Raw genomic sequence first — 15611 nt, 5'->3', positions numbered from 1 at the left:
TTTACAGCCCTGATGTTTGTTTTCTATAGGAAATGAAACAGACACATTCCCTGAGATTCAATCAGAATAAACAAAACCTGTTAATGAAAATAAAAGATGACTAAATCAACAAGGAGGAYAAATATGACTTTCGCTCTTTAAACTGAAACAAGTTTACGTTTTAATGACATTCCTTTTTAATCAGATACACGTTTGTTCTGTTCACTTTTGAAAAAAAGTTGTTGTTTTTTTTCTTGTTTCTGTAACAGTAACCAGTAGGACGTTGCTATAAATTTAGATTTTTCTGTACTGTGTACACCTATGTTTTTATTACTGATCAAATCTATACAGAAACTTCCATGTCAGCTGAAAAAATGTGTAAAAAAAAAAATCCCATTCACAAAACACAAATACAAGCCATTATCAAATGTTAACTCTTTATTTGAATAAGTAAAAAAAGGTGCAGGTAATCACAGGTGTCATGTTGTTCTCATTGTTGCATGAAACTGACTTTTTATGTTTTCCTAAAATATATTTACATGTGAAATGTCCTTGCTTCCAAACAGTCTAATCATTTTAGAGAAATGTACATAATCCGTGTCTAAACTGGTGATTAAACATTTATTAAAGTGCTTTTTATCGTCTTCTATCATTGCAGCACGAAACATCTTTACATAGCGATATACTGTACAGTTCTGCATGTGTGTTATCATTTYTCARGCTACCTGCTTCAAAAGCTGCACATCTGTCCAGATGCATTGTATCACAGAGGTTGTACAAGTAGTTCAATTAGCTCATTATTATTATTTTTTTTACTTTAAAATACAATTGAAACTTGACATATACAAATAAATAGTAGTCATAGCCAGGGCTATTGCATGCAAACATCAGCAATTATGTTTCTTCAAGCAGTAATACATTTCATTACTGGTGGTGCATTTGAGCTGGGTGCAAAAGTATCTTAGTGTTTCCTCACACAACGTCTAACCAGTGTGTCTCTGCTGAACTCCATGAGGTTTTTTTTCTTTCTGAAAGTCATGTTGATGCACACTATACAACGCTAATTGAAAAATGGTTGAAATATCTGACCCGTGTAATAAAATGAAAAAGGAAGAAAAGGATAAAAGTTAGAATATCCATATAAAACATTACTCCTTGTCCATTTCCACATATTGTGAATGGTTATCAGGGGACTTGCTGTGAGTTTTACTCAAATGGAGCTTGACTGCATGATTGCTCGCAAATGTCCGACAGCAGAGCTTACATTTAAACTTTGAGTCAATGTCTTCCTCTGACACCAGAGAGTCGGTGGCTCTGATGCTGAGGGCCTTCAGCATTTCTGGCTCCTCCACCTTTGTCTGGTGCTCTACCGGCATTTTGCACATGTCTTTGATTTGGAAACCCAGATGGGATTCTAGATGGGAAATGAACATGGTTGGCGACCTAAACTGGGAAGCACAGTCATTGCAGTAGAAGACCGGATGGCCAGTGTCCATATTCTTCAGGAACTTGGTTCCTCCTGTTTTCCTCAGCTGGTACTTTACATTCGCCAGCCAGTGGCTGATGGTGGTCATCGACAACCCAGTGAACTTGGAGATGTGCATCCGTTCCTGAGGGCCAAGATCTGARAGCAAATACTTCCCCTCAGATGTTTGGAAGAGGCTGGAGGCAAACTGAGCTTGCAGGATGAGAAGATGGCGAGGATTCCAGTTCGACTGCCTGCCCTTGCGTTTGTGGACGGAGTAAACCTCAGCAGACACGTCCTCAAAGCGTCTGACGTCCGACTCCAACTTCATGGTTGGAATCCTTGACGGTAAGGATGGTTTTGGTGTTGTGGCTTTTGGAAGAACCTTAACCATGTCAGCAATGTCAGACAGAGCGTATTTCTGTGGCATAGGTGTAGAAGGCCCTAGCAGCAAGGTGCTCGCCTTGCTGTGCTTAGATTTAGTCAGATCTATTGGTTGGTCGTCATTAGCCATGAGGAAAGTCTTATCAGGTCTGTTTCTTATAGGACTTCCGAGCATTAAAGGCGGCTTCTCATTGCCTCGGTTAAACTCAGCAAAAATTGACTGGGCGTGTGCAGATAGTTTATCTGCTCTGGAGTTATTGGGTTTATTTGCTTTACCCAGATGATTGTTCAGAACTGACTGTAAAGCACTAAGAGGGTTTATGCCAAGCATATCTGGAGTGTCACTGAGAGGCTCTGATGTAGTGCTGCGTCCGTTGCTGGCAGCGGGGCTCGGCGTCTTGCCTCTGTCAGAGAAATCTGGGCTCAACTTCCCTTTGATCGCTTCACTTCCTTCATTCATGCAGTCTGCATCGAGCTTTGAAGAGGAAGAGGAGTCATCCTGACAATCGCTGTCATCATTCTCCAGCAGATCAAACTTAATATTCTGACTTTCTTTACCATCGCTAATGCCAACCTTTTCTTTTTTGATGTCCACGTTTTGATGCAGTCCCTGGGGAAGCTCAACTCCCAAAGCGCTGTGGTACAGTTTCCCCTTTGGGGCAATCGGCCTCAGCTTGTGGTTAAATGTCTGCTTTAGCTGTGCAGGGGGAGATGCAGAGAGAGGGGTGTTTTTGATGATGCCAGAGAGCTGATAGGCAGCATGGATGCTCGGGTAGGCACTCCAGCTTGGTGTCCCTGTCTGAGCTTTATTGATAGCGGAGGCCACAGTATTGGCTAAAGATTTTAGGATGTCCCCTCCTCCACCTGACTCTTGTTCAAGGTCTTCCTCACGAAGATAGGGGTACTTAAAGACTCCATTGCTCTCTTTTTGATCCTCATTCTCCTGCTTGTCATCTTTTGTTTCAGTTTCTTCCATTTTGTCTGACGTTCCTTCCCCCTGGCTATCCTTCTCACTGCTTCCTGGGGAGAGGTTTTTCGGCGAYACCTTTTCTCCTTCAGTGTCGCTGGCTGCAGGCTCAGCTACGCCCTGGATCTTCTCCACAGCCAGTGGGTCAAGGGCTAGCTGTTTGCCCTTTTTAGATGCAGAGTTTGTGACTTTGATGAAGTGCCCAGTGACCATCATGTGCGTGGTGAGCTGCTGAAGTGTGTCATGAGAGCTTCCACACTCCATACATTTGAGAATTTGAGACTTACATGTCTCAAACTGCCATGTGTAGCTGGCTCCATTCTGATATCCATAGCGATTGTTGTTGGCGTTTGAAAGCGTGGCGGCCCGCTGTGCCTCAGAGTAGCCAGATGCCCCAGTGGTGGAGTCTGGAGAGCAGGGCCTTGTTGTTTCAAACACCCGTTTCTTCGCTGGCGGCAGCAGTTTGGGTGTAATCACTGGAATTGGCTCTTTTAAAGGCACTTTTTGGTAATGCTTAGTTTTAATCATATGCACACTTAGATCCTGCAGCGAGTCAAAAGAATGGCCGCAAAACATGCATTTTAAAACTTTCTGTGCATCCTCCTTCCCTTCCATGTCTTGCAAATTTCGCTTTCTAGATTTAGAGGATGAGGCTGAGGAGTTGCTCTGCTTGCTGTGGTTATTATCTTGGTAGTGTCCGGTCTTGTTCATGTGGACAGTGAGCTCCACCAGTGTGTCATATGCAGCGCTGCAGTCCTTGCAGCGGAAGCGGCTGGCTCCTGTGAACACTGAGCCACAAGGTTTGGTGGTTTGCCTATAAAGGTGAACGGAACTGAACAGGTTGGGCTTGGATGCGGGTTTCGGTGAAAGCGTCTGCTGCAAGGTCTTGGAGAGCGCRTCCTGGTGCCAGTCAAACTCATTCTTGCTACTCCCATTGGTGCTGTCGCAGTTGGCTTTGCTGGTATTTTTGCCCACTTTTAAGTCTACACCAATTCCTGTCCAGTARGAATCTGACAGAAAGTTTGCATAGGCTGCTCTCATCTTCTCCAAGCTGCTGCCTGACTCCTCTTTGTGTTTCGAACCACGACTTTCTTCATCCCTCTGGCTCTCTGGCGGCGAAGACGTTTTAAAGTCTGAGAGTCTGTCGCTGCTGTCGCTGAGACGAGACTCCAGCTCCAACTCCTGATTGGAAAGCACGCTAATGGGGGAGTTCTGGTTGCTGTAGGTGTTGGTACTCTTGTTGTCCAACTCTCTGTCCTCACATGCCTTGGGGCTAGTCTTCTCTGAGCATTCTTCTTCGGTTTGAGCTTCAGTCTCACCATCCTCTTCTGGAATGGACTCCTGGAGAGGAGCATCTTCATCTGGTTCGTACACTGAAAAAAAAGATAAAAGGACAAAGAAAATGTGCATTAAAATACAATGTTTACCTCACAAAATCTAATTTATGCTGAGATTTTTAGTGTGCAACAGCGCCCTATTTAGCTTTTAGTCCTTGGTTTTATATTTGATCATTATACTGTTGAAAGACACGGTTGCAACACATTTTCAGTTTTACTTAAAATGTCTTGACTCCATGATGCCAGGCATTGTAATTAGGTTCAGAAGGGCAATTGGAAGAAAACAGGCCCACAGCATCAGTAGTCTCCACTATACAAAAAAGTGGTGCTTTCCACATGTTCATCTTTTAATTTGTCAGTTTTATTTTACTGACGTTACCATCCTTTTCTTAAATGAACATGGGTAAAAACAGGTTCCCATTCAATGGAAGTCATGGATTACTACCTAGCAGTTCCCAAACACTTTGATTTGTTGAAAAAAAAAGACAAAAGTTTTATTTATTCTGTTTTATTTAAGTAATTGTTAGTAAGATGCCAAGAATTTTTAGAAAATATGTTTTTTTTAATATGGGACGGTTTTCATACAGAGCAATGTTCTCAAATAAAATATTTTTCTGAAATATTCAGTGCAAAATATGTTGTTTCTAGACTTTTTATACATCTTTATCACTGGCGTAGAAGTTGCTGAACATTTAAACATTCTGTGGAGTATCATGTAAGTAGCCATTGAAGACATTATGACGTTAGATGCTTTGTGCTTGGGGAAGCTAGGAGAGCATAGCTTAACATAATGCTCTTACTAACAGACTGCTGCTGCTGTAACAGCACCATTTGATTCACGACCCGCCATTGACTTAATGCTGTGTCCAAGGGTTTCCTGGCCTCAAGTTGAGATGTTTACAACAATCATTGGCTACTGAGTGACAAAAGGAAATTGATTCTTCTGGGGCCTGTTAAGTGTTATTGCAAATGACCTATTCCACTGTGATTATGGATGCCTCAAAACTGCAATGGAAATGCGAGCCTTCTGTTCTGGGAAACATCTCATCCTCCCTGAAGCTACGTGTGAGGAATGGATTTACACGAGCCGAGTTATTCTAATGTTCAGCATCAGTCCAGAAATAACCTAATAGGCCTGCATGAACAAAAGGAGAAAAACAGTAATTCATGTTCTGCTACAAATACAAGATCTTCATATTTTGTTGACAGTGAAAATTTAAATATGTTGTTGATGCGGAAAAGCTTGTTGAGAAGCTGATTCAGTTATCAGAGAGCATTGTACAAAATTTCCGAAGATAACTGGCAATCTGTCACGTCATTATTTTTTCCCTGACAGTCTCATAAAAAGCAATTACTTCTTTCATTATTCATATGTTTGTTCCCCCAACTCTTGGAGCACAAACATTATTGCTTCAATTAACAGATAATTAAACAACAGAATTTCTAATTGACACATTTCCCATCATCCAATTAATGGAGGCTCTGACTCAGCACTGCAGGAATTTCCTGCAGCTGCAGCGTTGGCTTCATATGAATTAAAACAACATTTTTCTCTCATTACATGTTTAGATTACTTGAAATTTAGCCACTGATAGCCCCTGTCAATGATATCCCTGATAACACTATACCGCAGCTCTGTAAAAATGTATGAACTCTCTTAAAAAATTCTTATTTTTCCTTTTTGTTGTGCTTAAATGTTTAAGATTACTAAATGAATTTTATAATCACACCAATATACTTCCACTGCACACAAAAACCAGACAAGAAAAACAAAGGCAAATAAACAGTCAATAATTCCATTTATTAATGGAAAAACTATGTAAAAACAGAATCGAAAGCCTAATAAGATCAAGAATTTCCAATGAGTGTTTTACATTGCTGTGGAAAAGGTTTGTTGTTTTATTTCAGGTAAACTGAAATATTTTCAAGCGTGTTTAAGATCATATTAGAGCGTCTAACTTGTATTTAAATGTTATACCTTAATGAATTTATGAAAATAGTGGATAATGATTCTCACTTTGGCTCATGAGTCCCAAAGCCTCAGCAATGGTTGTATAAATCCCTTTCTAACTGAAATGCAAATGACTTCGTTTTAATTTTTGGTTGAATATCTTTAGTTTGTGTTGCTTTTGGAAATTATTTAGCCTCCTTCAAGTTGTTAGACAAGTGCTATTTAAAGAATTTCTTGATTCTACCGGTCTGCCAGGAACAAGGCTTTGATGGGTAGGGAAGATGATTCAAGACAGTTTAGTTATTGACAGTAAATTCATGATTTAACAAAAGGGCAATTACTTTTCCACCTACATCCCATCTGGTTTGGGTGAGAAATTTTGCATTTGTCTGAAAATCTATTGCCAATTATAAACATAATGTGAGCAACATGCCCTGAAAGAGAAAATACAAAAATATAATAGTAAAACTAGTTTAATGTTCTGCAACAACTAAGTTTTGACAACAAAAAAATAGAAGTTTTTTTTTAAATAGCAGAGTATCTCTTAATGACATCTGCAAAAAAATGCAGTTTGTCAGGACTGTCGCACATCTTTTGAGATACTTTCCACCTCACGGCCATGCAGGAAAAACGGGCATTTTAGGAGAGGCATGGCAGATGTGCTGGGTGTTAAATATGAATAGGACATAACAGCCCTGTCCAGGCACTTATGCATTTCATGTGGTTAATATTTCTCAGCTGAATAGAAGACTGTCCGCAGAGGGAATGGCTGCAGCCGAGCACTCAGGCGTCCCGCACCGGGCAGCCCATAGAACGTCTCCATCACGCTGAAAATAAGACTTTTTTCCCCTGTATCAATATTTCACAAGTGCCTCGAGAGAAACCCTGGAGATGAACTGGTTGCCGGCTAATGGATGAAGATGGAGATGGGATTCGGACTTTCAAAAACAAACATGGGCCAACTGAGGCCCAGGGAACGAGAGCGTGTAAGCACACACACACACACACACACACACGCACACACACACACTCATAAGCATAGATGCGCTGTGACCTTGCTCAACTGCAAAGGGTTGTTTTGATTGGCTGGATGAGATCAGGGATGGAGCCCAAAACACCCTTGATGCTAAGGGAGAGAGTTGTCAAGAGCACAGATATATGTTTTATTTATAATCTTATATATAGTATTCACAGTGAAGGAGAACAGAAATGGCTGTGACAAGCTCCAGGTTGATGTCCTCCCTCTTCAAAGTTAGCCCTAAAAGTGAAAGACTGCTGGGAATGTTCACCAAAAGAGGGGAGGACATCCCGTACGCTGGTGGCTCTTTTCTTATGCCCATCTTCTGGATGAAAGAGTTAGAAATACAGGGCCTTGCAAAACTGTATAATAAAAGTCTTTTTACATGCTGTCAAGTCAGAATTACAAATATGCTTGCATTTAATTGTTTTTTTGTGACATAAAAATTAAATGGAATGAAAATATTATGATTTTAGGGAAAAAAAAAGGTTGTTTAAACAAGATGCTTTGGAGAGAAACTGTGATTCTTCTTAGGTCCCCGCTTTAACTAGGCCATTCTAACAAATCAAAAGTTTTGATCTACAACTTTCTGTTGTACATTCATGACTGTCCTGCTGGACTGTGCTCCTTTGTCTCTTGTGTCAAGTTTTATACAATCATTAACATGTTTTCTTCTAGGATTGTCCTGCATTTAACTACTTGACTCTGGCCTGCACCCCCATAGCATGATGCTGCCACTATCTAGTTAGATGTGCAGTGTTTGATGTTTAGCAGTTTATGATTCATCAAATCAGAAACTGTATTTTAGGTCTAAAATTATTCATACTCTTCCCAGATTTTGGCCCAAAGTAATCTTCCAATTTTACCAACTTTCTTCTTTTACTGGAAATAATGTTGAGATTTTTGCAGAAGGAGGTAAATATTAGGGTTATGGCAGAGAAAATGTGCAAAAAGGTGGTGAGAAATTATTGGAAGGGTTTGACTGTTGTAACAAAAAATAAAGATTTAAAAAAAGATGTGCAATTTGCTACTTGTTCCCAATTATTCTTTTTTTTTTGAAGATTTTTGAAACAACGTCAACATTTCTATTACTGAGTGACACCACATAAATACGGCAAAAAGAAATTTAATGTGATTTATATTTTCGTTGAAGGTATGCAGTTTCAATCAGTACCTCTAGGAATCCACAGTACAGGCTCTGATCATTTACTGTACCAAATTCCATGCCAAAAAATTAGGCATAGACATTTAGGAAAGGTATTGGTTGATAAAAGTCCAGAAAAACCTTCCAAATGTGTTGTTTTGGCACATTTTGGCACCATGTGTGCAATTACAAATTTCTTTATTCCTTGGTCTTCATAAAACTGTTCATTAATGTTCTTCAACAAATCTCTCATGTAAAATGCCTCACATAAAATGGCAGTTAGTTACATCAGAGGTACAAGTTTGTAGTTGTAACAAAATGAGTAAACTGTAGGGCTGGGCATTTATTGTATTGTTTATCAGTTATCGTGATACGTTTCTCATCATGATACGAGTTTTGATTCATCGTCACAATAAATTCTAATTAATACAATTTAAATCCTCCCAAGATGTTCTTATTGTCAGGATTGATAGTTTTACTATTTTCGTCAATAAAAGATTTCATAAATATCAATAAATTTAAAAGTACAGTAGCTTAGTGATACAAACCACACTTCTTTACGTGACTGGTGCCTTAAAGAAGCATGGTACAAATAGGTATCATTTTCAAGCATTATTTATGTTTGTGGTTCTATAATTGCTGTAACACACAGTCACAGTTGTACATTTACCTAAAAAGGAGATAATAAATTGCTCTTATCATCACTTTTATCATTATCACAATGGTACCGCCAAATATCATGATAAAACTTTAAGTCCATATTGCCCACCCCTAGTAAATATATTTGCAGAGCACTGCAAAAGCCAAAGTAAAGCAAAGTAAAAGTGCAACATACAAAAGAGAGGTTTTCTTTTCCTGGCTAGTCACRTGAACTTTTATTGATATTAATATGTATGTTTGTCCTATTCTTGGTATGTGAGAGTGGAATTGACAGAGATTAGCAGCTGCCCTTCCTGCTGTTCTGTGCCTTTCTATCAGATGCCCTAAGCAGCAGACATCCAGAGGCACCAATTAACCTTCTGGAAGGGATTGCTCCGAGAAAGCTGCATGCCTAACTCTGCTTCCTGCTCTGTTTCTAACAGTGCTTTGCCAGCGTTTGATCTACTACGGCGCTGCAGCAAGTCCCAGTTGCACTGCTCAAAAACACGAGAGCAGACTCAAAGACAGTGACAAAGATCACCGACCTAAGATCATTGCTGAATATAGCGAGGAAACAACCAATGAGGGTCACAAAGCAGCATTGATCAAAGAATTCATGCACGATCTGATAAAATAAAAGTCAACAGCCGGTATTTTTATATTTCTGCCAAAAATAAAGAGAAGGAAATGCCTGCTTTGAAAACAAAGCCAAGTAAGACAACTCCTCGCCTGACCGGCCATAGAAAACAAGAGGCTGGCATGCTTGCCTGAGATTTAGCATGTCATAAACTGCTGTAAAGCCTCCAATCTGTGTCACGACAAATTTATATCTTCAGACAGAGATATGCAAAGGTCAAAAAACCTGAGGTGTCGATCGTAAATCAGACGGCTGAAGTGTTTATAACCTTTATCCGTTAGAACAGACTCTTGGCATGGAGAGGCCTGGATTTACAGAAGCAGCGGCCTGATTCTGGGCCAAAAGACTTTTTCTCTACATCCAGAGAGACCAGCTAGCCGCATAAAAATTACAGATTCATGGCTGCATTTCCAACTGGACTGGTGCTAAAAGGCTTACATGACAACATATTTATACCTCAAGTGTAAAGCATTAGTATCTTCATAGAATACAATCTCCTATCCTTTCCAGTGAGAGTATTTGAAGGGTTTCTAGTGTAGAGCTCCCTCGACACTTATTGGTACTYCATGGCAGAGATGCATACAAAGCTTTCAATAAATTTTGTAATCTTTAATTACAGAAACTAAAACTCAGACTGAAAAAAAAAGAAATAAAATGCAACCTTTAATTTGAGTACATTCATATGCATTGGGGATCTATTTTTACATGAAAATCATCACCTATTGGAACTTCTATATTTAACACATTGACTCCCTTGTCAACATTTCACAATATTGGAGCAAAATGGAAAGATGGATCTTTGACTATTATTCTTTGTAAAATCTCTAATGGCTGCCGAGAGTTCTGGGTCCTACCCACTTYTCTTCAGCTCATGCCACAAGTTTTCTGCTGGACTTAGGTCTAGCCTAGGAAARGCTATGAAGGAATGCCAAATCTGTGTCTGATGAAATATTTCTGTTAATCTGGCCATGTGGTTTGGATTATCATCCTACTGAAAGACGTAAAATAGATCTATTCTCAGTTTTCAGACAGTTGAAGGTGTCATTCACTCTACCAAGATTCCCACAGCTGTTGGTATAGAAACGAGCCACATTACAGTTMYTCTAACATGATTAATACTGAACGTTTTGCTTTCCATCAGGCTTACTCTGCGTTTTTGTTCCTTTGAAGCCCAGTCATCATCCTACACTAAAGAAATTGAAATCCCAGTTGAATTTGGCAAACTATACATTTACATTTGTAATGGTAGGACACAAACGGATTTTTCCTGGGATGCATCCCAAGCAACCATTTGGCAGCCAGATAACGTCTAATAGATGTTATTAAGCAATGCTGTCCTTATCATCCTGCTCACTCTGTAGTGAGAAGATAAACTTATAATAATTCATTTTTTAAAATAAACTTCTTAATATTGGCTCCGACTGTAAAATATGCTAGATTTTTCTATCCATTTCCTGATTTGTGAAGGTTAATCCTCAGAAACCTTATTTGTATGGCATGTTTTCTTGTGTTTTCCAATTTTAAGAGGCCATAATAGAGTCCAGACTGATCACTTTAACCCTCCTGTATTCTTAACACAGCGGTCCTCAGGAGAACAGGCAGACAGGCTTTTCCTGTCAGACCGTCAGTTCCCGAAACCACACAGAAGAAAAACTCATAAAGCGCATGWGGGGTAGGCATAAGAAACTTGTGGGGTCAAATAACCCCATGTCTAAAGACCACAGGAGGGTTAAGACAGTGGACTATGAATTTTTTAAAATAAATCCAATCACACTTACTTTCTTTGAATTGCATAAAGTGTTTTTGTATTGTGCTGTTTGAAAACCAGTAAATAAATTGAAGATTGTTTCCCCAAAATTTTAATTATGAAATTACGCTACTGCAATAAATGATGGATTTAAATTTAAGGTGTTTTTAAAAGTACAAACTAAATGAATACTTCAGTTGCATTTCCTTTTCAAATCAACTTTAACTAAYGGTTGAACCCTTCTAACATTTTCAGCTTGTGTGATTCTATTTTAAGGCTTTTTACACATCTTTAACAAGCCTGTCAATAAGTACGAATGACAGCTGTGAAAGAGCGGTTCCAACGTCAGGAGAAACTTTTGTAATGGTGAGAACATCAACATGCAGCCACTGGAAGGTCAACATTTCCTTCATTAATCTGGCGAGCCTCAGAGAGTTAGCACTGTGACGAGCGTGGCTAACGGACAGCTTCAATCCCCATCGCAGGACTCCGTAAGCATCCGAGGTAACACTATCTTCAGAGAAGATTGGGTAATTCATAGGTGCCGGTGACAGGTCTGCACGTCTGTGCCACTTTCCCCACCGCTCTCCACTTGTCTCAAGCTACAGTTTTTGCTGCTCGCAAATCAATATCTCTTTTTACTTCTCATTGATTGCCTAGCGGTGGGACCAACCTAAGCAGGACTGTTATGACATTTCTAGATTTCCCCCTGTCCTTGGAACAATCAATTACACGAGCATGGCAATCAAAACCTCTTTGCAAAATGAACCTGCTCCATGACATTTTCATCTCCCGGATTTATGCCATGAGAGAGGGAGAAAAAAAAAAGAAAAAGAAAGAAATAGAGGAGAGAGAGAGAGAAAAGGAGGCCTGCTGGATGGGCAGAACACACACTAACAACACAGGTCAGTCTCCAGGCTGTCTCAGAAAATCTAAGATTGTGTTTCTTCTTTCTCGTGTAAATTATAGAGCCAGCTAATTGTGCCTGTACGTTCTGAAACTCTTAGTCACAGCGCTCATCTGCCGTTATAAATAGGTGTGAAATGTCAGTCAAAAAGTACTCAGTGTGCAAAAAAATTATTCCCAACAAACTTTTCCGCGCTTGCAACACTGAAAACAGGATGGCATGCTTCCCAAAAAATAAAGATCCAAACAACAAAAAAACAATCAAGTCACCCTGATGTGATTTCTTCCGTGAGCTATCATTAGAATGAGAATCACATGCCACCAGGTTTAAATATTTGACAGTGATATCTGACTAACTCTGCAAGAAGCGTGCGTCACGATCAAATGCATGCATTGTCAGACATCCAGATGATTGCCTTGATGACATGTCTGAAGTTAAGTCTGAACCGAATCACATGAGAAATGGTGAAGACCTAATTTGGAGCCCCGCAGCCATCTTTAAGGATCTACAAACACCTCTCTGGATTGTTCCCTGTCAGGCAGAAGGCACTCTGAGCCCAAGGACACTGCGGTGCGTCGACAGAACCATCAAACTCAGAATGCACCCTTTGACAAAATGTGTTTGGGGGTTAATTGATATAACGAACAGAGAGAGAGTTTTTGACTTGCTCTTAAACATGAGTGTGTCATAAGATCTCACGAGTATTATTTTCTAACACATAAACCTCAATACAGAGCAGACAAACTGTAACTGTAACTCTAACCCTAACCTCTTGTTGTATTCTAACAGCACACTAGTATGTATTCTGGGAGAAAATAAAAAACAAAAAGAAGGATTAGATAATATGAAGTGGGTTTAAAAGCAGCCACGAGCATCCGGAAAGTGGTTTTGTTGGATCTTTTTAAAGCTCTGAGTACAAAACCACGAGATGGAAACAACTCTCAGTTAATTTTTGTATGCATGAAGGAGATGTTACTTAAAGCGCATTACGTACTTCACTAAACACAAGCTATTCATGCAGATAAATGCCTCGCTTTCACCCACCCTCAACTTTAATATTTAATAGACTAATATAATCAAATGAAAAGTCGCAGCTTGGAGAAAAAAAAAAAAAAACAGAAAAAGAAATGGACAACTTGAGGACAGATTGTGAACACAACAAATGGCACAATGTGCTCAGATGGACCCCGAGCCAGATTAATAAGATAGGATCGCAAATATGACACCATATCCTGCCATCTGGCTGTTCATTTGGGCAAAAATGATCACAATAATTATGGCAATTAATCAAAAGTGTTTTCACAACCAGCACTCTGTTAACTAAAAACACGGAGAACCCTGGAATACACAATTAACACATTAACATTAGGCGTGCTTACTTTCGGTTACTGTGGAGCATTTTCTGTTGGTTTCTAAAAGCCTGCCTGTGCATGCTGAACGGGAGCTAACGGTGGTATTAAGTGAGCCACACCAGGCTGCAGCACCTCCACTCCAGGTGCTCCTTCACTCCGTGATGTCAGCGAGCGACGCTGCTCCTTTTGATGCCTGCTAGAAGCTTCTGCACCCATCAGTCGGCCCCTCAGTCTAATTGGAAGTGAGCGGTGGGAGAGCACGGCGATCTGCACTCCAGCACCTAAGTCATCATTTTAAACTTGCCACTGCTGGCACACATTGCATGCTGCTACCTGGTGTAGCCCAGCAACAAAAAGAGTCTTTTCAGGGGAGAAAGAGAAAAATATGTCCAACAGTCCCACCCAGTGAAATAGACTAGTTTCATCGTTTGATTGGACTAATGAGAGGAAGGTCTTTAGCTACATATGTCTAAATCTGTAGTTAAGAGTTACAATGTACTTTTGAAAATAAATTCTAGTCAAACTGTGCCATCTTGATTTTGTATTTTTAGAATTTTTAACGTTTCCAAGTATAAAATACGATGTATCAATGTGAGAGACAATTCAAAGTCGCTTTGACAGCAAGCAAGGATTTAAAATGTATATTGAATAATCTGAACATAAAGACTTGTAAGTCTAGGAAGTTGTGCAACTACAATAAATAACATCTAAGGGCAGGAGTTTGTCTGAAGTAATTTCTGGTTTGATCGCGTCTCATTAAAAGGTGAAAAATGCTTCTTTTTTTCTTCTTTTTTATGTAGTAAATGAGAAAAAGATGGAAAAAAATGTAGTCATACGGGTATGAAATGGGAATATAAATTGGTGACGGCGGGAAAATTAAAACTCAAAAATTCTTCGTCTTTGTTTTCACAAATAAACTGGATTTTGTTAACGTGTGGCAGCAGTAATAACCGCTCGTTTGAAGTAAATTGTGATGTTGTAATGCAATAAGATCTCCTCATAAATCTTATTTCTTCTTCAGGAAAAATTATAAGTAATTTTAATTACCCATGGAAATCAAGGATTTTTCAAATTATTAATCGCCATGGTTTATCAAAAGTACCACTACTGAAGCCTTCAAAACATAAATTATGAGTCCAAATTATTTTTATACAATAACCCTGCTTTGATGGCTCAGCATTAAACACAACTGAGTCCATCAGAAGAGGATAACAATATCCTTACGCAAACTAAGATAACCAATTTAGCACTTCCCATATAAAATGTTTCCTTACCATGTTATTTAACATATTTCTGCTTAAAGCATAATTGTTCAGGTTTGATCAGACTGAGTTCTCTACATTTTGGGAAGATCGTATGCAGGTCTGTTCTGGAAAAAACAAACAAAAAAAACCCTCCAAAAATCCTTTACTGGCTATGCTAATGAAATGCTAACTTTCACGTAGTGTCAACAAACAAACACAAAACAACTGAAATATATATTTTTTCACACTGAAAATGATTAACCTGTAAACATTTTGTTTTAGTCTGACTAGTGAGTGTTTCAGTTTTTACTTGTTATCATTAGCTAGCTCCAGTTAGCTGCCATTAGACATACAGCTAGCTTCCATTAGCAACATCAGTATATTATTATGGTGCTCATTTCGCATTTAGATCAAATAGAATTGGTCCGTCAATGTTGACTGTTTCTTTTAGGACTCCAAAATTCTGCTAGAAACAACTTAAAAGTAATGAGTTTTGTTGAAGCTAATGTTGCCTGACAAAGTCATGCTAACTGCAAAATGATAGTACTTTTTGAGGTAGCTGTCCTCAAGCACTGCAATGTTTCAATATCAAAAGATCTCAGTGCACCTCTTATATTTGGTCATGTGTGGCATAGTTCAAGACTGATGCTCATATTCAATTTTCGTTCAGTTTTCAAAAAAGTCTCTCTAAGCACCACAATTAAAACTTCACACTATTCACAGAGGCACATGTCTTCAGATCCACTAACAATCTGCATAAAATGATAGCAACATGGTTGTTTTTGCCATTTTTTCTTGTCAATAATTTAAATTAGCGACTGCTGAATGAGCTGTGTATGA

At 39.2% G+C, this 15611-nt stretch overlaps 1 protein-coding gene across 1 annotated transcript in view; it reads right to left on the bottom strand.

Moving 5' to 3' along the window:
• Positions 1-404: 404 nt before the first annotated feature.
• The window catches only part of tshz2 (teashirt zinc finger homeobox 2), a 55441-nt gene continuing 40234 nt past the window's right edge, over positions 405-15611 (bottom strand). Inside the window, exon 2 of the mRNA XM_008414560.2 lies at positions 405-4168. Within this exon, the coding sequence (XP_008412782.1) occupies positions 1128-4168 (3041 nt within the window). The 3' untranslated portion in view covers positions 405-1127. The remainder of the gene's footprint in view (positions 4169-15611) is intronic.

The sequence above is a fragment of the Poecilia reticulata genome, linkage group LG7 (assembly GCF_000633615.1).
Source record: "Poecilia reticulata strain Guanapo linkage group LG7, Guppy_female_1.0+MT, whole genome shotgun sequence".
NCBI classification, from domain to species: Eukaryota; Metazoa; Chordata; class Actinopteri; order Cyprinodontiformes; family Poeciliidae; genus Poecilia; species Poecilia reticulata.
Note: the sequence above shows the minus strand (reverse complement) of the source record. Positions and strands in the feature narration are given on the sequence as shown.